This window comes from Papaver somniferum, chromosome 5 (assembly GCF_003573695.1).
Source record: "Papaver somniferum cultivar HN1 chromosome 5, ASM357369v1, whole genome shotgun sequence".
Lineage (NCBI taxonomy): Eukaryota > Viridiplantae > Streptophyta > Magnoliopsida > Ranunculales > Papaveraceae > Papaver > Papaver somniferum.
The window spans coordinates 48,595,085-48,618,862 of NC_039362.1; the positions used below are offsets into that span (position 1 = coordinate 48,595,085).

General features: G+C 37.4%; 2 protein-coding genes and 1 long non-coding RNA gene across 4 annotated transcripts; 2 read left to right on the plus strand and 1 right to left on the minus strand.

Annotated features, from left to right (window-relative positions):
* Positions 1 to 10,577: 10,577 nt before the first annotated feature.
* LOC113281540 (transcription factor GTE9-like) lies at positions 10,578 to 16,178 on the plus strand. Of its 2 annotated transcripts, none has more exons than XM_026530320.1 (11): positions 10,578 to 10,909; positions 11,258 to 12,503; positions 12,589 to 12,637; positions 12,722 to 12,877; positions 14,176 to 14,249; positions 14,339 to 14,411; positions 14,891 to 14,971; positions 15,059 to 15,174; positions 15,270 to 15,336; positions 15,428 to 15,570; positions 15,661 to 16,178. In XM_026530320.1, exons 2-11 carry the CDS (start codon positions 11,271 to 11,273, stop codon positions 15,967 to 15,969), a joined length of 2,301 nt encoding a protein of 766 aa, XP_026386105.1. In that variant the 5' UTR covers positions 10,578 to 10,909; positions 11,258 to 11,270; the 3' UTR covers positions 15,970 to 16,178. The 2 variants fall into 2 exon arrangements, with proteins under 2 accessions (XP_026386105.1, XP_026386106.1); XM_026530321.1 differs by having other exon boundaries at positions 14,339 to 14,390.
* Positions 16,179 to 16,341: 163 nt separating this feature from the next.
* LOC113281542 (serine/threonine-protein phosphatase 6 regulatory ankyrin repeat subunit C-like) lies at positions 16,342 to 20,122 on the minus strand. Its single transcript, XM_026530322.1, has 2 exons — positions 18,315 to 20,122; positions 16,342 to 17,834 (listed from the first exon to the last, which is right to left on the minus strand). The coding sequence occupies exons 1-2, from the start codon at positions 19,035 to 19,037 to the stop codon at positions 16,506 to 16,508; spliced, it is 2,052 nt and encodes a 683-aa protein (XP_026386107.1). The 5' UTR covers positions 19,038 to 20,122; the 3' UTR covers positions 16,342 to 16,505.
* Positions 20,123 to 20,522: 400 nt separating this feature from the next.
* On the plus strand, positions 20,523 to 23,556 carry LOC113281543. Its single transcript, XR_003326218.1, has 7 exons — positions 20,523 to 20,867; positions 21,323 to 21,398; positions 22,041 to 22,166; positions 22,382 to 22,438; positions 22,762 to 22,856; positions 23,009 to 23,189; positions 23,305 to 23,556. It is a non-coding gene; the product is annotated as an uncharacterized LOC113281543 (long non-coding RNA).
* Positions 23,557 to 23,778: the final 222 nt, after the last annotated feature.

Sequence of the window (23,778 nt, forward strand, 5' to 3'; positions counted from 1 at the left end):
CAATCATGTCGGTGAAATTGGATGGTCGTGGTCAATTTGGGACCTTTAGTGGAATTTCCTGCGACCCTTTATTCTTCACGCTGACACAACTTCGGACAATCGTATATTGCAATCTAGTCAGGTTAAGGAAGAGTCGGTCATGCAGGTAGGAAGAAGGTCCGCCGGTGTACACCACGACGCTTGTTCGACCGGCTTTGGGCTGATCCACGCCGTCCAACCACGCCGGTGAAGTTGGACGGACGTGATGAACTTGAGACTGCCATAGGCGGCCTTTGTTTGTACGATTCCTCCAAGCTGCTCCATACCAGTCTGGACATCCAACTTCACGCTGGTATTCAGTGGTAGTTTGGGAGGCATGGTAGGTATTCGACCGACATGGGCATAAGTTGGCCCGCTGGTGGTCATTAATGTAGTAGCCTGCTCCTGCTGAGGATTGTCTAGGCTGGTTAAATCGTGCGTCCAACTTGCGTGGTCATGATTGTTTCTGAGACTGATATGGACAGTTCAGATTCAAATATGCTCAATCGGGTTAGTATAACACACCGAGAGATGTAGCATGTACGCGTATTTCGTGCATGCCTCACTATTAATACTTGGAGATTCGTGTTAGTCTGCTGAGAGTAACACTCAGTCGTCATGTCGCACTAATAATGAGAGTTCTGCGGGAACAACACAGGAAATACAAGGCTGGTCATGCATTAATTGATAATGCTATAAATTCATAGGGTATATGGGATTTGTTGCTACATGCTCCATTCTAGGTGAATTAGTAAAGTGAAGAATTAATGGATTTATCCTTTACAGGATGTCAGCGCATAATTTTGGCTTTTACAATTTTAGCCGTAAATGAAAATCCACCATCAACACTAGTATGTCTTCTTTTTGGTTTAGTTGGAAGAATAACTAGTGCTTTGAATAACAATGATTGTGACTACACATAGCTATTATTTTTCATATTCTTGTATTTTTTTTTAGGTTTATTGGTATAAAGTTCTAAAAATATTTGGAGGATGATGTTTTTGCAGTATTAATCTTTATGATTTGTGATATTGCAATTTGTTATGGGATATGTATGTTTGCGTCCGTGAACTTGAAGGTCCCATACTTTGTCAAAAGTAAAGTTGTTCGTGTCCGGTACTCACGTACTGGTAAAAGGATGAATGGACTTTTGACAAATACAAAAGTTAAGCCTATATTGTCAATTATGTTGATGGAAGATAGGTTAAAATCTTTTGTTTTCAAGGATTATGTCTATTATTGTTGTTATGCAAATAATGATTGAATATAGAATGAATCCTTGTGTATTCCGCAGTATTGATCATCCCTGATCCATATTCGTATGTATTACTGTGAGGCTCTGTAATGTGTCTTATGTTGAGCACGATACAACCAAGTTGGCTATTTTTGATTAGCTTTGTTGGTTGTTCCGTAAGGTACTTTATGTTGAGCATTTTGAACTAAATTAATCATCTTTTTTGGTTATTTAGTTATTGCTCCTTAAGTTTTCTTATGTCGAGCAAAACAATTGACAATTAAATTGATTACTTTCGTAATTAGTTTGGTTGTGTATTCCAATTAGATTAATTATGGGTTCTCTTGTAATTAATCTAGTTGAGTATTTTTGTGTCTCCATGAGTTTTCTTATATTAAGCACAAACAATTGAATTAATCACTTTTTGTGTTTGATTTGATTGTGTATACCGATTAAATTAGTCACGGGTTTTACTTTTCATTGATTTGATTGAGTTTTTGGATATAAAAAATCATTCTTATGGTTTTTGGTGTCCAATAAAATCCTTCTTTTCTTTTGAAATTAAGGTCGCTCTTGTTGTTCTTTCGGGAATGACATCAAATGGGGGAGAGTTTTTTTGAACTTGTGTTTAATGGTCATATCTTGAGGGTGTGCGGCTGTGGAATTTTAGAGGGGTTATCTTGTATCTTTAAACTCCTTGATGAATGCTATTAGCTTCGGCTATATGATTGGATCTAAATAAGATGATGTGTGTTCTTTATTTTTAGTCATGAAATGTCTCTTACAGAAATTTCATTATGATCCCGTTCTTGTACCTTTGCCAATTTTATTGACAAAAAAGGGGAGAATTAATATGTAGTTCACACTACAAATACATATGGTCTTCGGGTCATTATGTAAGGGGGAGTGGTTTCCATGTGATATGGAGTATTGACTAAGGGGGAGTGATATATATCACCATAGTATTATTGTTGAAGTTGTGATACAATTGAACTTTGACGCTGTGTAATAATACTATGACACTGTATAACAATGATCGAGACCGATGCTTTCTCATTGTTATATCTACGGATCTTCAACAACGGTGATGCTAAACTTACAACCTTTGGGATCATTGGAGTACTTGGAAGTGACGAAGATTTCGAGGAATGTTAAAGATTAGACATGTGGAATAGGAGCTACTTAAGTTTCTTTGTATTTTTTGTATTCCATATGTATTGATAGTTTTGTCACTAAAATTGACAAAGGGGGAGATTGTTAGAGAATTGCTCGGTCGAACTCGCATGCGTTGCTATCTCAAGCATGTTTGTCAATGTTAGTGATAAAAACTATAAGTCTTGATTTCTAGTCCATTATATCTAAGTCTCGGACTAGGATACAAAGTGTAGTTGAGCTCAAGGAATTCATGGCGATTCATCACACAAGTAGAAGAACTACTCAAGGAACCGGTGGAACTTCTCGACAAAAAGGTATGTGAAGACTCGAACTTATCTGTCACTCAAAAGTCTATCTACTCTATCTCCTACTTTTTGAGACAAAAAGTCGTATGATATATATAGACTTAGATTATATACATTTGTTATTTCGAGCCGAGTATACCTCGCCTATCTATATCTCGAAATATGTGTTGGTAAGCTTTTCGCTTCGACCAAGTTTATCTTTACCTAGTGACGAAAGTCATGATATGTTTCAATCATCTTGAAAATTGCTTAGACGAGAAATGGTGTAACAACTATATAACATCCTCTAAGAATGTTTCAATGATTGAAATGAGAGTTTAGATCACATAAACAATGATGGACATAAGCATTGTTGTGGAAACATATTTATGTATAAGTCCTATTCCTTGAACCAAAGTTTTCGAACTTTGTTGATCAAGAGAAACCGGAAAAATGGCTTGTTGCCAAGTCCGCGAACTCAGTCCGCGAACTGCCGAACTTCTAATCCCTAGAAATTATGCTGGAGTTGACAAACTAGTTGCGTGAGTACCAGTCCGCGAACCCAGTCTGCGAGCCGGCGGAAGGTCTCTTGTCGAGATTTTCTGCTGGAGTTTGTAAACTCTGTCCGGTTGCTTAAGTCCGCGAACCTAGTGTGCGAACTTAAGAAGGTTATATATCTGAAGATGATTTCTGAACTTAAACTTTAAAAAGACTAAGGAATGCAGTTTGCAAACCGTGGCTATAAAAGTTCATGAACCGATTCATGTGAATCAAATCATCTTTGCTTCAATTGTGTCTTGTGTAGTTACATAAGATTTCCTTGCAATTGAACAACTCTCTAACTAGTTCATTTGAGTCATTTGAACTAGTTATGGTGAAGAAGAGCATGGTTGATATGAAATGCTCATGTGGATAACCTTTTGGTTAACTATTGTTGAACCAACAATGTACACGTTTGGGTACGGTTAAGAAATATTGTTGGATAACCTTTTGGTTAACTATTGTTGAACTAACTAGTTCATTTGTGTATAACAACCTAAGTTTTCGATCTAACGGTTGAGAAATATTATCTTGAATCTAAATCAGGTTTCATCTAACGGTGAATATTGATTGCTTTGTTACCAAGGCAAAACCCTGATTTGAAAGACTGTATAAAGGAGGCATCTAGTATTGTGCAAAACTAATCCCCACACCTTACGTGTGATACTAGTTTGCGTAATAGAGTTGATTCTCCTTTAACCTTTGGTTTTCTTCTTCTAAAACCAAGTTAACGACTTAAAGACTCCATTGGGATTGTGAAGCCAGACCGATACTACTTTTATCGTAGTTGTGTGATCTGATCTTACATCTTCTATCGTACGAGTACAATCAGATTGATTGGCTTGAGATTTGATATCTCCAATAGGCAAGATATAAAAAGTAATCACAAACATCTTCGTCTCATTATTTGTGATTCCACAACATCTTGTTTCGCTACCATACGATTAAGATTGTTGTGAGGTGATTGATTAATCTAGGCTGTTCTTCGGGAATATAAGACCGGATTATCAATTGGTTCCTGTTCACCTTGATTATTATCAAAAGACGGAACAAAAACTTAAGGGTTTTCTGTGGGAGACAGATTGATCCTTTAATAAACTTGTCTGTGTGAGACAGATTTGTTTATTGTCAAAGCCTGCGATTTTGGGTCGTAGCAACTCTTAGTTGTGGGTGAGGTCAGCTAAGGGAATCAAGTGCGCAGTATCCTGCTGGGATCATAGGCGTAGGGAGTACAACTGTACCTTGGATCGGCGGGAGACTAATTGGGGTTCAACTACAGTCCAGTCCGAAGTTATCTTGGAGAAGGCTAGTGTCTGTAGCGGCTTAATACAGTGTGTGTTCAATCTGGACTAGGTCCCGGGGTTTTTCTGCATTTGCGGTTTCCTCGTTAACAAAGTTTATGGTGTTTGTGTTATTTCAGTTTCCGCATTATATTGTTTTATCTTTATAATTGAAATAATACAGGTTGTGCGTTAGATCAATCAATTGGAGAATCCGACCTAACGGTTGTTGATTGATATTGATTGACACTTGGATATTGGTCTTTGGTACCATCCAAATTATTCCTTGTATTTGATTAGTACTTGCAGTTTTTGTTTGAGGAAATCAAATCAAGAGAGAGATATAAACACGTTGATATACTTTTAATTGATTGAGTCTTGTTGATTCTCTTAAAAGTATATTCGAGTTTATCCATACATATTGCTAAGCGAAATATTGGGTGGTGTTGTTAGACCCCCGCTTTTTCATGTACATTACAAACTTTGTCGATTATGATTCAATTGCGATTAAATTATTTCTACGAAGTAATTATCATTTGATCAATTCTTTAATTAACACTAGGCTCATTTGATTACATAATTGTGACTTAAGATTAATATCTTAGTGAGCATGAAAATGAGTGTTAAACTTTTAAGTTCAGATCGGCTAGTTTCGGTTAACCATGAAACATAGTCTTTATACACGGTTCGGTTACAGTTTACCTAACCAGAGTGTATATCTTGTGTATCTGAATAAGATTCAAAGCTTTCATCTAACAATAGATATTATTTGCTTGGTTCCAAAGCTATTTTAGCTTAAACCTAAAGCAACCTAGGCTTTGAAGTCTATATAAGGGGAGCTCTTGGAAACTAGGATCTTTGAATCCCGACACTACTTTTGTGTGTCCTAGTTGTATCTAGAGTCACCTCTCTAGAAACCCTTTTAGGGTTTTGCGACTACAAAGACTTCACTGGGATTCATGAATCCAGGATTAGTTATCTTTTATCTTGATAACTCAAGTATCCTAATCTTGATTGTTTGTAGAGCCTTGCTCCAACGATCAGGATAGATATTAATCAACATAGTCTCTTCGTCTCATACTTTGTTTATTTTGCAAGTTTTATACTTGTGAGGTGAATAATAATCTAGGTTGCACTTCGGCTTGCATAAGTCCGGATTTTGAGGATAGCCAGACTTTTGTCAAGTTGCTATCGATTTACATCACCTGGATCTGTCGTTTGATGTCATCATCCATTTAGATCGTAAATCAGGAAATCAATCATAGGCTTAATCTTTTGGAGGCAAATTTAGTTTAAAGTCTTCAATTGAGTTGAAGCAACTCTTAGTTAGTGTGAGACCGTTTAAGAGAATCAATTGCGCAGAAACCTGCTGGGATTCAAGAGGCGTAAGGAGCGTGACTGTACCTGAATCAGTGGGAGATTGAGTTCGGGCTCAACTACATTCCAGAACGAAGTTAATTGGTAGTAGGCTAGTGTCTGTAGCGGTTTAATACAGTTTAGTGTTCAATCTTGACTAGGTCCCGGGGTTTTTCTGCATTTGCGGTTTGCTCGTTAACAAAATTTATGGTGTCTGTGTTATTTCTTTTTCCGCATTATATTGCTTATATTTATAATTGAAATATCACAGGTTGTGTGTTTGATCAATCACGATATATAGGTGTTGATGGTGGATTTTCGTTTAAGGCTAAAATTGTAAAAGCCAAAACTATGCGCTAACATCCTGCAAAGTGGAGAATACTTCTTCACTATAAAACTTATAACATTACCAATTAATGCATGACCAGCCTTGAATTTCCTGTACTACTCCATTCTCATTATTGGTGCGGCATGACGACTTAGTGATCGCTCTCAGCAGAGCAACACAAATCTCCAAGCATTAAATAAGGAGGCATGTACGAAATACCCGTACAGGCTACAACTCTCGGAGTGTTATACTAGCCCGATCGAGCATCTGGACTGTCCGTATCAGTCTCAGAAACGATCACGACCATCCAACTTCACCAGCATGATTGGATGGCTTAGATCGGATCCATAACCCCCAGGCAGGTATTGGAGTATTCACCACCGACCCAATGCGGGCCCCGCATGGTCGGCCTCCCCAAAAGGGTAGCATGGCTTGACAAATCGTCCAGCCAAAGCAGCGCGGACGTGAAACCCTAATTTAGGGTCTGCGGCACATTACATGTGTCGCAAAGCAGTCTCAACCATCCATCTTCGCAGGTATAGATGGAGGGTGTAGATGTAGATTCAAAGGGCCCAGAACATGTCAACACAATCACCGTGGGCCCGCCTACACACATGACCGATCGGTCAGGACCAACTATAGTTGATCGTTCCAGTTCGTGCGCCTAAACAAGGCATGACGCACGGCCGGTGAAACCCTAATTAGGGTTTGAACATCACGAGCGTCCATTTTCTCCTGCATGAACGAAGGGTCCAAGAATAGAATAGATTGGTCCGGTGCACATCAACATGATCACCGTGGGCCCATCTATCTCCACACCCGATCGGTCAAGGCATATCATGCATGGTTGCCTCGATTCGCACGCCCAAACTAGGCGTGGTCACACCTCCCAATTGTAAACTAATCTCGACCACTTAACTTTGCCGGAAAAATTGAGTGGCTTAGATCACGTTTCTATGGGACAATGAAATACAAGCGTATACACTAGCCCGTCGTCTGCACACCAGACTAATCAGCCAAGACCGGCCAGGCTTGGTCGCCTCGAAACGCGCGCCCAAAGTTGGCATGACACGCGGCCTTTGCGGCACAAAATCTCTGTCACAAATCAATCCTAGCCGCTCCTCTTTGCCGGACAAATTGAGCGATCTAGATTACACTTTCACGAGACAATGAGGTGTGGACATGTGCACCGGCATGCTGTCTACACGCATGCCCAATCGGCCTTGTCAAAATCGTGTCCCAAGCTTGGATTCGACCAAGCTGAAGAGTGATGCTTGCGCACCTCTTCATAAACCCTAATTCCACTAACGGTCGCAGATGAGTGTCTCAAATATCATCTCGTCCGTTCAACTCCACCTGCTTGGTTATACAACCCTGGTCAGGAGTTAACTGGTCAATGAGGTGTCGTGGTGATTACCATCCGTCACTCTACCACACCAAGTGATCGTCCAAGTCAGGACTTACCTGTACAGCCCCAAACGATCACTTGAAGATGGCTAGACATGCATCTATTTTAAGACGCTTAATCGTGACTTACTCCATTAAGCCTTAAAACAGCGATGCTTCACTCATGCTAAATACATTCGATGCATTACATGCATAGGATTCACACGATATTTCATAAATATCAACTTCCTAAATAACTTTGTTATTTAATCTAGCATTACATGCTACTTTCTGTGGGTACCACGATCCACATACTCGAGACATCAATCATGTCACAAACTGGGGGATACATACTGGGGTATTGGTCTGGCGGTTTACAGCGTGAAGCGCACAACACGCCATCACAAGAACGTGTCAGGAAGTCATGGACGGTTAGTGATGATGAGAGAAGTGGGCAAGACTGATCATGTAACACTAACACATTCAACTCCACTACTCAATCACTCCACTTTCTCCACTTCTCATGAGAGACGTGGGTTAGTCTCAATGACTTGTATAAATAGGTTCTCCTCCCTATTTTCAAAAAAGAACAAGACAACAGAAGCAAGTGTTGATACAACCGTATTCAAACACCGGAACTGATAGCTTACATTCTGCAAGCCAGTTCAGCTTTCTGATACAAGTCATACATAGCCAACACCTTCACAATCTCAACACCTTCTTCGCTTCCCTCCCTAAGATCAACCCCATCTCCTTCACTTTGTGACCGAAGCAAGTCTGGAACGACCATTTCTTGGTTTTGGCCAGAATTGTACAGATTGATTTCTTGAATCACAAAGCACTCCCGTGCAGTGCATTTGTTTAGGGTTATATTCATTCCTCATACACACACCCCAAATTACCAAATTCGACAGGAATACTTTTCACCCATAAACAATAGGTCCGACTTTGTTTGTTGGATAAGACTTGATTGATCCTTCGATATTGGTCTTTGGTACCGTCCAAGAACTCTCTTTGTAGTTAGGTTCACAGATTCATTTCTGTAAGCGTTTCAACAACAATATAGAAAGAGATATAACTCTAGACACTTTCTTTGATTGAGTTTTGACTCTCTGAGTTGTGTTGAGTTAGTCCATACATATTTCCTACGAAAAAGTTGGTGGTGTATTTTGGTACCCCCAGTGTTTTCACATATGAAAGGACAATTGGATACCAGATTTAAGTGGAAATCTAAATCATTATAAGTATGCAGATAACTCTCATTTAACACTTGTGGTAGATCTTTTAGATCCAATCACTAAAAAGTGGAATGAAACTTCAATTCACTTTTCCCCCTAGGGACATAACGAGGCAAATTTGTGAGATCAGAATAACTTTAAATAGGAAATTAGAGACTAAACCAGAAAAACTTAGATGGCTGCTTACAACATCGGGAAATTTCACAATTGAATCTATGTACACTAATTTATGTGAAAGAACAATTAATAACTATAATTTAGGTTTGTCAGACTCTTTTTGGAAAGACCTATGAGCATTAGATTTGTCACAAAGAATAAAAAGTGTCACTTGGAAATGTCTCTAAAATGCAGTCTCCACCGACCTTAAGTTATCAAGATTTATGAAAGAGGTCTCACCTAAATGTCCATTTGATGTGAGGATAAGGAATCTATAGAACATCTATTTTTTCATTGTCAGTATGCAAAATTAGTTCGGGGTACAAGTCCCAATCCTGTGGTGATAAATTTTAGTGCCTCAATCAATTTTTTGGATATATGTAAAGATTGGATAGAAAATAGGAACTCCGTTTAACCTATAGAGAGTATATGGAAAGAAAGATGTAATAGGGCTTTTGAAAAGAAGCCGAAATCTCATCTACAACTAGCTATAGAAATACATAAACACTTGAACTTTTGGCACAAGGAGAAATATAATGATACAAAAACACTTTAACCAATATCCGTGGAAAACCAAAGGCAACTTGGAACCTATGTTTTCCCAAAGTAAACTTAATCTAGATGCAACATGGATTTCAAAGGATATACCAGCAGGTTTTTCCTTAATTCTCAGAAATAATGCAGGTACCTTTGAACAAGGAAGAGCAGGACTTATCTCAGCAACAACTTCAGAAGAAGCAGAAGCTCTAGGACTTCTACAAGCAGCTAAATGGGCAAGAGAATGCAGATTTTTCAAACTTTAGTATTGAAGGAGATTGCAAAAACCTTTTTGATTATTTGAATGGATTATCGTCTCACATAACTTGGCAAAATTAGAATATCATGGAGGAAGTGAAACATGTAATTAGTTTTTGTTGATTTTTGTTTTTGTTTTTTCTTTACTCCTAGAACAACAAACAATGTGGCTGATCTTCTAGCCAAAGAAGCTAGATCTTTTAAAAATCCCCTTAATTGGGTGACTGATCCTCCTTTTTTATATTGTTCAAGCTTTAGAAGTTAATAAATCAAATGTTAGGGAACAACCTGTATTCCCAACGTTCGATGGTTGTATTCAATATGATATAAGGGTTGCTAATATGTTGTTTGGATAACAATGTCAGAAGTTAGTTTGGCTGTCAGATTTCAAAACGACTTCTAGAAGTCGAAAAATTAACTTTTTATAAAGAAAAATGATTTTGCTTCTGACTTTGATTTACGGAGAAGCAGAACTCAGAAACAGATTTGTATCCAAACGCGATATAACTCCCATAATTAGCTCTTTTAAATCCTACTGCAAGACATATACGTCAGTCATCTGTAAAGTAAACTAAAAACAACACGTGACGTTAATCATGCCAAATCATCCCAAGATTCTATTCTAAACACGGATAAATCTCATATCCACCGCCAAGATCCAAAATCGACGGTTGTTGACACACATAATTTCTAACCATCCATTCACTAGATTCAATATATCGTACGCCTTAAATTGATTCTAAACCCTTGATTCTTGGACACAAATTTCTATAAATTGAATCTAACGTGCCTGATTCTTATTTATTTTTCCTTTCTCTCTCCTCTCCAAAACGAAGAACGAAGTAGAAAAAAAGGGGTATTTTTCTTTCTTTCTAGGGTTATCTTCGCAGCTTCGATTCGTCAGGGTTCGGAGTTAGTTCAAGGTTCAGGTTTAACACATTATTATTATTCTAAGTTATACTCAAAAACATTCAATTTGTTCTTGTTTATATCAAATTTTGTTAGGGTTTTAAATTTTATATTTAGGGTTCCGATTTGGGTTTGATTCAAGATTTAATTTTGAGGAGGTTTTGTGGAGATTTTCGGGATTTGGAATGAAGAGGAAATGAATGAAGGGGTTCTGGAATTTGGAATTGCTGGTAATTTTCTTTATTGAGATCGAGTTGTGAAGATTTATTTCCGTCTTGCATCAGATTTAAGCTTCAATTAGTGAAATTTGTATGATTTTAAATTTGGGTTTCTTGTAATGACTTGGAAATTTACATTACACTTGATGTTGAAAATTTTGGGAGATTAATTAAACCTAGGTCAAGTTTGTTAATTGATGTATTTGAGAATTCCATTTGAATTTGATTTTGGTTTTTATATTTATTTGTATGTGTATACTTGTGTAATATAGTTTCTGTTAAGGCATTTGTGTTTTATTTATTCGATTTAGGCTTTGGGGGTGTGATTTTGGGTACTGAAGTTATTTGTTTGCTGTGCAGATAAAGGGAATTCATGGTACCAACAGTTTTTGTAGAGTGTAGTGGACAGAAGGATTTGAAAAAGAGGGTTTCAGTGGAAATGATGGGGAAGGCACAAAGAACCTCTAGAGGGTCTTCTACTGGATTCGTTGCGGACTATCGTCATGCAGTGGAAACTATGGGCGAGTCTGAAGGATTAGGTAGTTCGGGTCGTCTTGATACTGAGAGAACTGCTTCAGATGATTCTTGTGCTCCGAAAAGGAAATGTATTAGTTTGAATGTGGATAGTTTTGGTGTTCCTATGCAAGTTATTTCATTGAGTAAGTTTTCTGCCATTGAGAAAAAAGAGTTGGAAACGAGACTTAAAGCTGAGCTTGAACAGATTCAGATGCTTCAAAAAAAACTGTACATGTTGCCTCGGAGTGATGAGATGGCGAGACAAGGGAATGTGCTGGGATCATCGGATATTTTGGCTGGTCAGGGAAAGAAACGAGGTCCTTCAGGGAAAAATGGCCACTCCACAAAGAGAGGTAATCATGGGAAATTTCAGAATAAGAAGCATGTTTCTACAGCGAGCACTTCCAATTCGAAGTTAATGAAGCAATGTGAACAACTTCTGAAACGTTTGATGACACATCCATATGGATGGGTTTTCAATACTCCAGTGGACATTGTGCAGTTGAATATTCCAGATTATTTTACGCATATCAAGCATCCAATGGATTTGGGGACGGTAAAGAGTAAGATTGCTAATGGCGAGTATTCGAGTCCATTGGGATTTCTTGCTGATGTGAGGCTTACATTTTCTAACGCCATGACGTATAACCCACCTGGGCATGATGTACACACCATGGCTGGTCAACTTAGAACTTTTTTTGAAGCTAGGTGGAAAGCTATCGAGAAGAAACTTCCTGCGAATGAGTCAGTACCAGTACCTTTGCAACTGGATGCTGCTAGAGACACAGTAGCTGCCAAATCTATTCCACCATCAAAAAAGATGAAAATCTCATCTCCAGTTCATGAGAGGATAATGCCTGACCTCGAAAAACATAAATTGACAGAAGATCTGCAATCTATAAGAGACTTTCCGTCAAATCTTATTGAATTCCTAAGAAAACAAAGTACTAGCCAAACTGGTGATGATGAGCTCGAGCTTGATATGGAAAATATGACTGGTGATACATTATTCACATTAAGGAAGCTTGTAGATGACTATTTGCAGGATCAACAAGAGAATCAAAGAAAAGCTGTTCCTTGCATTGCAGAGGTAATTCTGTTTTATTTAACCCCTGAATTCCCACTAAAATCTCCACTAAAATCTCTATCCGTTATCGTAACATTTTTGGGTGCAGAATATGAATGTGTCAGGGAATGGGGTTTCATCTACGCAACCAAGCAAAGGTTAGTTTTTATTTATTTTCAATCCTTTACAGGCTTTTTGTGTTTTGTTTTGTTTTGTTTTGTCTAATCAATTTTTGTAAACAGGTAATGATCCGGCGGATGAAGATGTTGATATTGGCGGGAATGATCCTCCTGCATCAATGTATCCTCCCGTGAATATTGATAAAGATGCAGCACGTAAAGGCAGTAAATGCAGCAGTTCTAGTGGTTCCAGTAGCGCCTCAGGATCTTCAAGTAGTGGTTTGTGTTTGGATCTTTCTTTTTTACTTTTCCTTCTTGAAGCCGTCCTTTGGTTTTTCTTAGATCTGTCTGTTTTAGCTTTGAAACTTGGTTGGCTAAATACTCGTGTGCGTGATGGAACTTTTGTGGAGCACCACAACTGATTTGACTTGGTTTTATGGACTAGGATATTAAACTTTGGTGAAATGTCGGTATACCTGTGTTTCTTGTGGCATGGTTTATAAAAGCGTTTCAGGGCACACTTTTTGTGCTTTATGTGCTCCCTGAAAATGTCTGAAAAGGGAAAAAAGTTTCTGGCTGTAAAACCCAAATAAAGGCCTCCGACGTATTTTTCTTCATTTCTCTGACCTGAAATAATAAAATAAACCCTAGCAATTTTTTAAGAAGCCAACTATAGAAAAGTGGAGGCTACAGCAAGCTGTTTTTTACAAACTCTATTTCCTCTTCTTCTCCTATGATTGTCTATTCTTCCATAATGGCTAGGAAATCTCCAAAAAAATGGCCCAACTTGGGGATATAGCACTCAAGTTGCAACTCATGAGATGAAAATTTCTTATAGATTTACAAGTTTTTGTTTACTTTTATATTTCGTGGAGGAACGCAAAACAAAGTTCCCTTTGTCAAATTGCCTTTGAAAACATTGCCTTGTATTATAAATCATTAATTCTGAAAAGTCGACACCAGTTTTGATGGGGTGGCTTGTAGCATGTTTTGCATCCTTTCTTATGCTATAAAAGTCACAGTGAACTGTTTTCTTAGTTATGCTATATAAGTCATCGTCCTAAAAAAAATTAGACATCCTTGCCAGTTCTGATGGTGTGGGTTCTTTTAGTTTTCGTTTAGGCTGTGTTGTTAGTGGAAAAAATAGCCATTTTCTTATTAAGGCATGACTTGTTCTGCTTGAATGAATTGCAAAGTCTTGATTCAAGCCTTTGTAACTGATGGCTATCTTATAGTGAGATGGTTGATAATTTTGTTATTAAGGCATCATATCACTCATGATGAGTTGTGTTTCATTTGATATTTTATCATGATTGAACTATTTTCTCTTGAATAGCTTGTATGTTACAATTTCGGCAATGCAAATAGTTGACAGTCTGTACAACTTTCTGATAGCTGGTGTATTATGTTGTTGGAATTTGGATTACTTAAACATTTATTGCTGCTCACTAGCAGACCGTTTCCGTTTATTTTTCTGTAAGGTGGATCTGCATTTTTTTTTTTTTTTGAAGCATGCGGAGGATCTGCTTGGTGCTGGCTTAATATAATCGTCTATTGATGTTTCTTTTACTTTGCAGATTCAGACTCTGCTACTTCTTCTGGTAGTGATTCTGATCGTGCTAGAGCTTCATCTCCAGCGAGAGCAAAAAAGGTGGATGGTGTTGTTATTAGTTGCTCTTAGTGGCTTGCCTTTAACTTTACTTAATGTGATTCAACTGACTATATCTCCTCGTTGTGCAGGAGTTGATGGGTTCTGGAGAAGCATTATTAGATCAACAAGCAAATGGTGTAGGTAATCCACATGATGCAAATCGTGAGTTGTTTTTTCCTTGTTTATATACATTACAGAATCATAGCTGCTGTTCCAGAATGATGGATGGGATAGTTGTGTTTGCTTGCCAGCAAATTTAGATAATCAATTATTTGGGCGTGACACATGATATTCTAATTTAGCATTATAATGAATGAATGACTTCACTTATATTGTCACTGTTAAATTGGTGTGACAACCAGCACCGCATGTTATGTGAAAGGGAGTTTAGTCATATTGAATTTTTGAACTAAAAACTGCTTATATTGTCACTGTTAAATTGGTGTGACAACCAGCACCGCATGTTATGTGAAAGGGAGTTTAGTCATATTGAATCTTTGAACTAAAAACTGCTCTTTGGATATGTAAAGTGCCCCATCATTCGTTGCTATTTGTTCCATGCAGCAGCTTCTGTTTACATTTTTGCATGGCTTTTTTGATGCAACACTCTTATTGGTACCTGTTTTTTTTTATCAACGCAGAACCTGTTAGTGGACTTGATCAGGTTGAGCAGTGTTCTCTGCCTAAGCCACCTTCCGTTGAGGTGGATAGCCGACAAGATGGTAAGCAAATGAGTGGTTTGATCTTGTTGGTGCTAATGCTTTCAGTGTGCACATTGTTCTTACCTCTTTCTACTGAAAACCTTGAAGGGGAAAGTGCTCCACCTGAGAGGCAGGTTTCTCCAGATAAACTTTATCGTGCTGCTGTGTTGAGAAATCGTTTTGCTGATACTATACTCAAAGCCCGAGAGAAAACATTGAATCAGGTTGGTCACAGTTTGGTGGTTGTTTAAGGTTTATCCTGTTGTGTGCCTATCCATTCTTCAATGTAATCTGGTACTATTTAATGTGCTGAGGTCAGGGTGAAAAAGGTGATCCAGAGAAATTGCGTCGCGAGAGGGAGGAACTTGAAAAGCATCAGCGGGAAGGTTTGAACCTTGCATTGAGTTGCTTATGCTACCTAGTTACCCAGGATTAAATATATGTGTTTTTTTTTTTTTTTTAACTTCTTGTTAACAGAAAAGGCTAGGTTGCAAGCTGAAGCCAAAGCTGCAGAAGATGCTCGTAGGAAAGCTGATGAAGAGGCTGCAGCTGAGGCTGCTGCTGAGGCCAAAAGAAAAAGAGATCTAGAAAGAGAGGCAGCACGTCAGGCATTGCTCGAGGTAGAACTATATTGTTTTATTATCTTTGTGAAGCAAACTACATTTGGTACCCTTGTAACAGTTCACTGTGGTATTGGCTCAATGTTGCAGATGGAGAAAACCGTCGAAATTAATGAGAACTCTCAATTTCTAGAAGACCTGGAAATGCTTCGGGCTGCCCCTGCTGTGTGTATACCCTCATCTGTAGATGAGACAAGTCAAGAGCATTCTCCAGACGGCTTAGGTTGTTTCAACTTCCAGAGCAGCAGTAATCCCTTGGAGCAACTTGGACTATTCATAAAATTGGACGATGAAGATGAGGAAGAAGTTCCAAACAACTTTCCAGAACCACCAACATCACCACCCCCACCAACTCCACCTCCAGTTCAACCTGATGTAGAGGAAGGTGAAATTGATTAAAATGCAGATGTACATATTGTTAGTAGACTTGAGGAATAGAAATGAAAAAAAGGAAAATAGAAGGAAAAAAATATATATTTTTGATTGTCTCGTCTCGGACTTTTTTCTTTTCCTTTTCTTTGGGTATTGATTTGCGGTTGACCACACCATCTATGTTGTGGTATTTACGTTGTCGTGATGCAGAAATAAGATCCTATTCTTGCTAAGTAGTCATTTATAGCACATCCATAGCCTCAAACCTGGGTGGTTAAAAAAAAACATATGCATCTCCCAGCGGTTTATGTTGTGGATTATCTTGTCAAATTCGATTAGTTTCTCATCATACACTATCAATATCTTTCCCCTAGTGTATATTTGTATCAATTTTCGGCCTTTTCACTGAACAATATACAGTTAAACATTACTGAACTCTGAACTTGAAGTCGATCGTTTATACAATTATTTATACAACCCAACCCAAACAACAAGAATTGTAATTAACTGCAATAATCTAATCTACAATTACAATTAATAGTAACAAACCTGAAATACTTTGATCATGCTACTGACACTATCCTTCTCTTGTAACCCTCGTTTGGTTGTTGGCGGTTAACTTTCTCTTCCACTGCAAGTCCTTGTGCACCAAAGCAGAGATACTGGTTGATCTTCTTCTTACTGATAGAGGTTGATTTCCTAGTTGTTTCTTGTGTTTTAATATTAAACGATGGACTCGAATAAGAAGGTCCTGCACAGTCGATTCCATTTCCAGTATAAACTCCCTTCTGTTTATCTAACGAGGAAATTGGTGAAGATGATATCGATGACCTTGAGAATGAACTAGAGGGTGATCGAGAATGTGCTGATAAATGAGGCATGGCCTGAATTACACAGTGCATTAGACCTGAGGTGTATTTCTTCTTGGTGGACGGACTAGGAGAATTACCTCTCACAGAAAGAATCCTTTTATTGTTGGGAATGGACGAATTTTTCGAGAATCGCTGTCGTAGTGGGGTCGGAGTTTCGTCGGAATCACTCCACTTTTCGAGAATCTGATCCCTTAACTTTCTCGTGCCATTAGATTTCTTATCCATTCGTCGAGGCCATTGGAGGAGAATCTTTAAACGTCTTGCTGCATTATTCATAGAACCTCGCTTTTTACTATCCATCGAAATACGATTATCGCCAACTGACTCGTGACTCATTTCACTCGAGCAAGAACTTGGTCTTGCGCTGTTGACTTGATCCCGACCAGCATCAGGTAAATCAATGCCAGTGTACAGGAATATCTCAGTGTCGGGAATTCTAAAGGAGGTTCCTGGACTGCTACCAATTCCCTGCATCTTTAAGTGAGAAACAATGTAACTTGTTGCCATATAATCCTGAGAATTGGATATACCCCCAGCTGAAATCAATTGCTTGATAAGTATTTCAGACGATGCAGATCGTGGTCGTTGTCTGAGGAGATCTAACGGAGTCATGCCACTTGAATCGCGGATATTTAGGTCAATTGATGGAATAGTCATCAGGAGTTCCACCAAATTGCCATGAATGTTCCCAACAACAGCTGTGTGAAGAGCAGTTCTTCCCTCATTGTTCCTGATGTTGATTACATCTTTCATGTTAACAATCTTTCCGAAGACCAACTGCTTCATGAGCTCAGTTTGTCGGTCCAACCTTCGAAAACCAGGAGTTCTAAATCCAGACACGGCCATGTGGATAAAAGTATCTCCACAGTTGTTGGTTGAAGTGGTGGACAAAGGAGATGAGATTATCAGAGCCTCTACCACCGGTAGGTGTCCCCGAAAAGCAGCCACATGTAATGCAGAATTCCCTTGATTGTCTACTGAGGTGATGATATCAAAAGATGCCACTAGACCCTTCACTACCTGCGCGCAATGGTATTTTCAGATGGCATTTATAAATCAGATTAGCGAAAGTAAATCATATGACTCTACCCAGCCTAGGAAATATCTTTCCCTTGCATTGGCTGACACACATAAACATTCAGCATTCACATGTTATGGAATTCATTCAGTAACGCTCAAAATGATATCTATAAAGCCATTCTCTAAGCTTCTTAACCACATCAAACCCATGAAAAGCATTTAAATAGCAAATGCAATTAATGAAGCTACAAAAAGAAACTGAAAACTAAAACCATGTCAATTTCTTTAAGCTTCTATTTAAAAGAAAAAAACAAAATTCTATAAGCTTCCTAGCCACACCAACTTCTATTCAGAGAACAGAAACATTGCATTTGAAACTGCAACCTTTTAAAATCCAAGCATTTACTGATTATACAAACTAAATTAATCATAATTGTCATGAAAATAGAAACAAAACCATGAAAATGAAGGGTTTCTCACCTCAACTTGACCTCTACCAGCTGCAGCATGCAAAATAGTAGAACCTTGAACATCTCTAAAACACAAAATATCATCAGAACCATCATCAACAAGACCCTTCAACACGTCAAAATTCCCTCCTCTGGCAGCAGCATGGATAGCTCTATTCTTCATCTCCCACTTAAACACGGAAGGAATCTCCATTTCCTGCCTTTGCTCCAATTCACCTCGACTACTTATCAAACATCTCGGCGACATAGAAAAATCAAACAAAACCTTAAACACCATAGAGTTCTTACTCCTAGCAGCAGCATAAAATATATCAGTCACACCAAATTCTCCTTCACCAAAAACCAACAAAGGATCTCTTTCTAACAATTCTTGAACAAAACCAACATCACCAGCTGAAGCAGCAGTATAAAGAAGCCAACCACCATAACCACCTCTAATCAAAGAGTTATTAGTTCCAGCACTCTTAGTAGTTTCACATTCATGTAACAGCTTCTTAGCAACTTGAGACCTACATTTAGCAACATCATCAAACTGAGCTTCGTCGTCCCAAACAGTCTCAAGACGGCGAATTCTTCGAAGAGAAGTGAGTTTTATGAAAAGATTCATATCAAGATGAAGTAATTCTCTTACTAGATCATAATGACCATTTGCTGCTGCCCAATCTATTGGAGATGCATACCACCATTGATCTCCTGTACTTTCCCACCTCAGTGGAAAATATATTGGAGGCATTATTTTTCGATCAATTTCTAAACTGGTTTTACATAAATTTAATCAAAAACTCATGATAGATACCATAAGATTGATACAGGAAAACATGACTTCAAAGTGATCAGGGAAAAAAATAACAGGGGAAACAAGAGAGAAAAACAGGAGACGCAGAGAAATGAAAAAAATACCCTTTGTTCAGAGATGGAGTTTTATTTATGGTGTAGAAAAGAAGGAGTTTGTTTCTGGGAGGAGATTCCTTTAAGATTTTTAGAGTACACTTACTGTGGAGTTATGTACAGGATAATGATAGTGATCTTTCATATTTTTTGGGGTTGTAAACTTTAATTGTTAATGTTTTTGCATTTACTCCCCTCCCAAGATCGTAAATTAGCATTTCCTCCCCAAACAGATTAAAATTAGCGTTTCCTCATTTGGTTAGGTATTCCATCCATCCCTCCGTTAAATGAGTCATCACCTGTGCACGCGTGGATAAGGTTATACACGTGTCGCATATGCTACCCAAAATACCCCTCCTTCTTCGTGGATATCTTTATCATATACTGGAAATGCAATTCTTCTGTGTCCAAACTATTGACTCACCAAATCGATCATCCCTCTTAATTCTAAGCCTGATGGATCACCCTCTTAAATCCTGCAAATACAAGCCTAATCGTATCTTCTTCTTGTTTTTTGGCGATGGATCTGTGATGATCACCCTCTTACTACTAGCTGATTTCGTTTCGTTTTTTTATTTTCTTTCCTTAATTGAGTACTTGAATTGCGATATGGGTTTATACATTTGATTGAATTAAATAACGGATTTGGTGTTTCATTAAATTGGGTTCTTGATATGGGGTTTTGGATTTCAATTGAAAATTTTGTCTGTTTTCAATTTCAGAAACCTAAACACATATGTTAGGATCCATTAGATGGACATCCATGGTTTGGATGATGCATATACAAACGAGTTGATGGCTTAGTGCTTGATTTATACATAATCTTCTCAAATTACGTTTGTTGGATAAACGAAAACGGTAACAACCAGAATCTCCTCAAATTCCGTTAGTTCATCCAATTTTGCAATTTTGATACGAGTAATTTCTTTTTTATAAAGTTTGATGCGGGTAATTTTAGAAGATACACTGAAACCCCAATCGAAACCCATTAATTCAACAAATGAGATTCCTTCTTTCTTTAATCAATTTCTTACAACTCGAGCTCAACTTCTTTCATTGCTGCAGAAATTTAGCCCTAATGGTTGACGACACCACAACATCTTTCCAGATCGATGGCTAACTTGTTTATGTCACTCTTTCGCTCATATCCCGATTTCATTTCATCAGCAGGAGCTCTCTGTGAGAATTGGGGAAGAACAGATGAATTGATTATAAGAAGTAGAAATTTACGTTTAGTCCAGTTAATGGGCTTTAGACATTTTAGTCATGTCCCCTCAAGTCTAGTATTAGAAGGTCCAAATTTACCGGATCCAGAACAAGTCGGTCCTTTCCTAAACGATTTAGTCCAAAATCATCTTTTATTATGACAAAAATACCCATCAGATACCTCGGGGATATCGAGCTTCTTCGGTTTCTATTTTTTCATTTTCATTTAATGGAAACACCTTTGCGAGCGAAGAAAAAATCAAAAAATTAAGTCTCTTAGTGAAATTACTGTATTGTGTATATGAGACTATGTTGGGAGCCACGTAAAGGTGAGAGCCACTTAGATGCTATGCTGAGATGAGAGATTTTGACAACTCTCTCCATTTTTGGACATGATCTGCCGCCAAAAAAAAAGTTCGACGTTTTCATGCATTTTCAGACAATAGAGACACATTTCTACTCAAGAAAGGTTAGTGAATCAGAAGAGCGGCTTTACTTCTGCTCTTTGTGTTCCTCTTGTCAAGCACGTAACTGATTTGTTGTTACCAAATATATTTTAGAGCGTAAGTTGCAATTGTGCAGACCGTTTCTTAAAATTTATAGACAAACTGATCTAAGCTAAGAGAAAAGAATGCATTTTAGGTGATTAATCTTTTTTGTCGTAAGTTCAGGTATAATATCGTTGGCCATATTGTAGCTAAAAAATTGTTTTTTTTGATGCAGGCTCTTGCCCCTTTTTTGTATGATTAAACAAAAGAATTATATATTGTCAAACAAGTGCATCTGTATAACTAGACGTCTATCATGTGATTTATTGCCAAGAACTCAAAAGAATAGATCATTTCTTATACCATGAGGTTACGATCTAGCTGTTTAGTGTTTTATATTTGAGAAAGTTATATTCTAACCTTTTCTTTCTTGCAGGTGTTCGTAGTAGATCCAAAGCAACATCTTTCTGGCTTAGATTTTGATCCTTCCAAGCATGTTCCTAAGTTTAGAGGTAATTCAATTTGTTTATTAAGTCCTAAAATATCTAGAACTTAATTAGCACTTTATTTTCTCTGCCTGGAGTTTCTACGTACTAATGGTTGGCTTGCTTATAGAAAAATGATTATGTGCATTTGAAAACCAACAGTCCGAATACACAAAAACCATATAGGATTATTTTACAAGGTAAAATTATGTAACCAAGTTAAGCATTAAACATTAGATGAGGATATTTGATACAAATTTGGCTAAGGAGATTCTAAATTATTTGCTAGATGTATAATGTTATGGCATATTGGGGAAATTTGTTGAATGAAACATCAGTTTGTTATGTTCTTTTGCTAGATATATAATAATGTTATGCCACAGTTACTAATAGTAAATACTGCAATCTACATATGTTAATTATGGTGTACATATTTATACACAAGTTGATATTATGGTGTACATAGTTGTATACATGTAGCAATTGTGATAACAGTAGTGATGAAATTATTAATGTGTACTTATATATACACACGTTGATATAATGGTGTACATAATTGTACACATGTTATTGTTTTTGAAGTTGGGCATATCTTTGCAATTTAGTTGTTTTTTCTTTATATTTTTTTCTTCAAAGCAACTAATTGACGTTTAATATTTTACTTTTCAGGTTGAAGGTCGTAAGGATCGTATCTAAGAGACGCATAGAAGCGGAAGAAAATTTCAACAATAGACTCGCTCCTACTTTTAACTTTTGTTCCATATCTATAACACTTTTTTATGGATATCTTTTGAGGTGATCTTTTGGCATCATTAGTATAAGTTAATTTGAGTTGAAGCTATGTCGAGAGTCACCAGTGGTATAAAAGCTATTTTGAATGGTCGATGTGCAAAATCTATTTTATGCTCACTGCTATTTTTCATGTTACCCTTGTTCATCTACTTTATTTGTCTTATGTTTTCTTTCATCCCATTTTGGCTTGTCATGATTTCTTACATTTTTTTCAATAGGTAACAATACCGACAGTAGAAAAACGAGTTGCATCTCACAATAGTAAAGTTGGCAAGGTAAATTTATTCGTTTCTTTGTAAAATCTGTGAAGATAATGTGGTAGAATTCTTATGTGCGTTGCTTTTATTGTCCCGGTAGTACAAGGTGTACTTATTTGTGCACCGGTTGTATGCAGTGTACTTTTTACTATACCAGTTGTACGCAATGTACTTTTTAGTACATCAGTTTTCGAAACACCTAAACTTTTTGTAACAAGCTTAATTGTAACCTTTTTGCTTCAAGTTTGTTATTAAAACTGTAATGGTTCAATTAAGTTTTCACCAGAGTGGGTTAACTGTAATGAGATTGCTGAGCTACATCATCATTTTACCATCCTCAGATCGCGGAGCCACATGATTACCATCATGAGATTGCAATGCTACATGAAAAGTTTGACCATTCTCGATCATCAAACCATTCTATCGAGTTACTGAGGTTTGATTCTACATTATTTTATTTAGCTGATATTATCAATTGGTTCAATTATATTGGCAGAGATTGTGTCTTTACTAATAATCTTTTTGGAGTTAGTCACTGGACTAGTTAGTAATGGTTTTGTAATTGGCTTTAATTGTTTGAAACTGCAGGTCACTTTTATTGAAATACAATTAACCTGCAGCTGAAACGAAACAAGTTAGGCACGAGGGGGGACAAAACTCTATCCTCAACATTTGTTATCTTCTGAATCAGTTTGGGGAGAGATTCCAATACAGGTAGAAGAAGGAAACTGCATGCCACACCCCTAGTATATGTAAGCTAACTTTACAGGTACTGAATTCTACTCATTATTTTTGGTGGAGGTGCACTAATCCGGCCGTTATTCAGCTAAACCATCCTACAAATCTTTGGTTATTTATGTATTATTCTTTTGTCCTGGATGCAGGTTAAGTGCTAAACTATCCTATGCAAATATGGTCGTTATTCAGCTAGAGCTTGGTGCGGTCGATATTTTTGTCAGGCTGTGCAGATTAGAGTGGCAGTAAGGCAATCATGAATGTTGGATTTTTTGTACTTTTGCTGATGTGTACATAGTTTTACACTAGCGTGAATTAAAAAAAAATTAAGTGAAAATTATATAGTCATATGGGTACTCTTTTTTTAGCTCTCGAAAAGAGCTTTCCGAATACCTAAAATTTGTGAATTTTGGTCGAGTGGTTCGAAAGATAATTTGTTTTTTAATTATTTATATACTATTTAAGTCATTTTGGACTAAAATGCAAATATTTGGACCAAATTGTAAAAAAGGTTATTAGAGTACTTTCTATATATTTGGACTGATTTGTACCTAGTTGACTCGGGTTGGACTAAATCGTACATTTGAATTGATTTTTGGACTAAACCATATTTTTCCCTTATA

What these genes read in the sequence shown, in the direction of transcription:
- LOC113281542 (XM_026530322.1), bottom strand. Translation starts at nt 19,037, where the DNA reads ATGCCTCCAATATATTTTCCACTGAGGTGGGAAAGTACAGGAGATCAA. An exon ending in CTGGTAGAGGTCAAGTTGAG is followed by an intron (nt 17,835 to 18,314) that starts GTGAGAAACCCT and finishes CATTGCGCGCAG; the next exon opens with GTAGTGAAGGGTCTAGTGGC.
- LOC113281540 (XM_026530320.1), top strand. Translation starts at nt 11,271, where the DNA reads ATGGTACCAACAGTTTTTGTAGAGTGTAGTGGACAGAAGGATTTGAAA. An exon ending in ATCTACGCAACCAAGCAAAG is followed by an intron (nt 12,638 to 12,721) that starts GTTAGTTTTTAT and finishes TTTTGTAAACAG; the next exon opens with GTAATGATCCGGCGGATGAA. An exon ending in CACGTCAGGCATTGCTCGAG is followed by an intron (nt 15,571 to 15,660) that starts GTAGAACTATAT and finishes TCAATGTTGCAG; the next exon opens with ATGGAGAAAACCGTCGAAAT.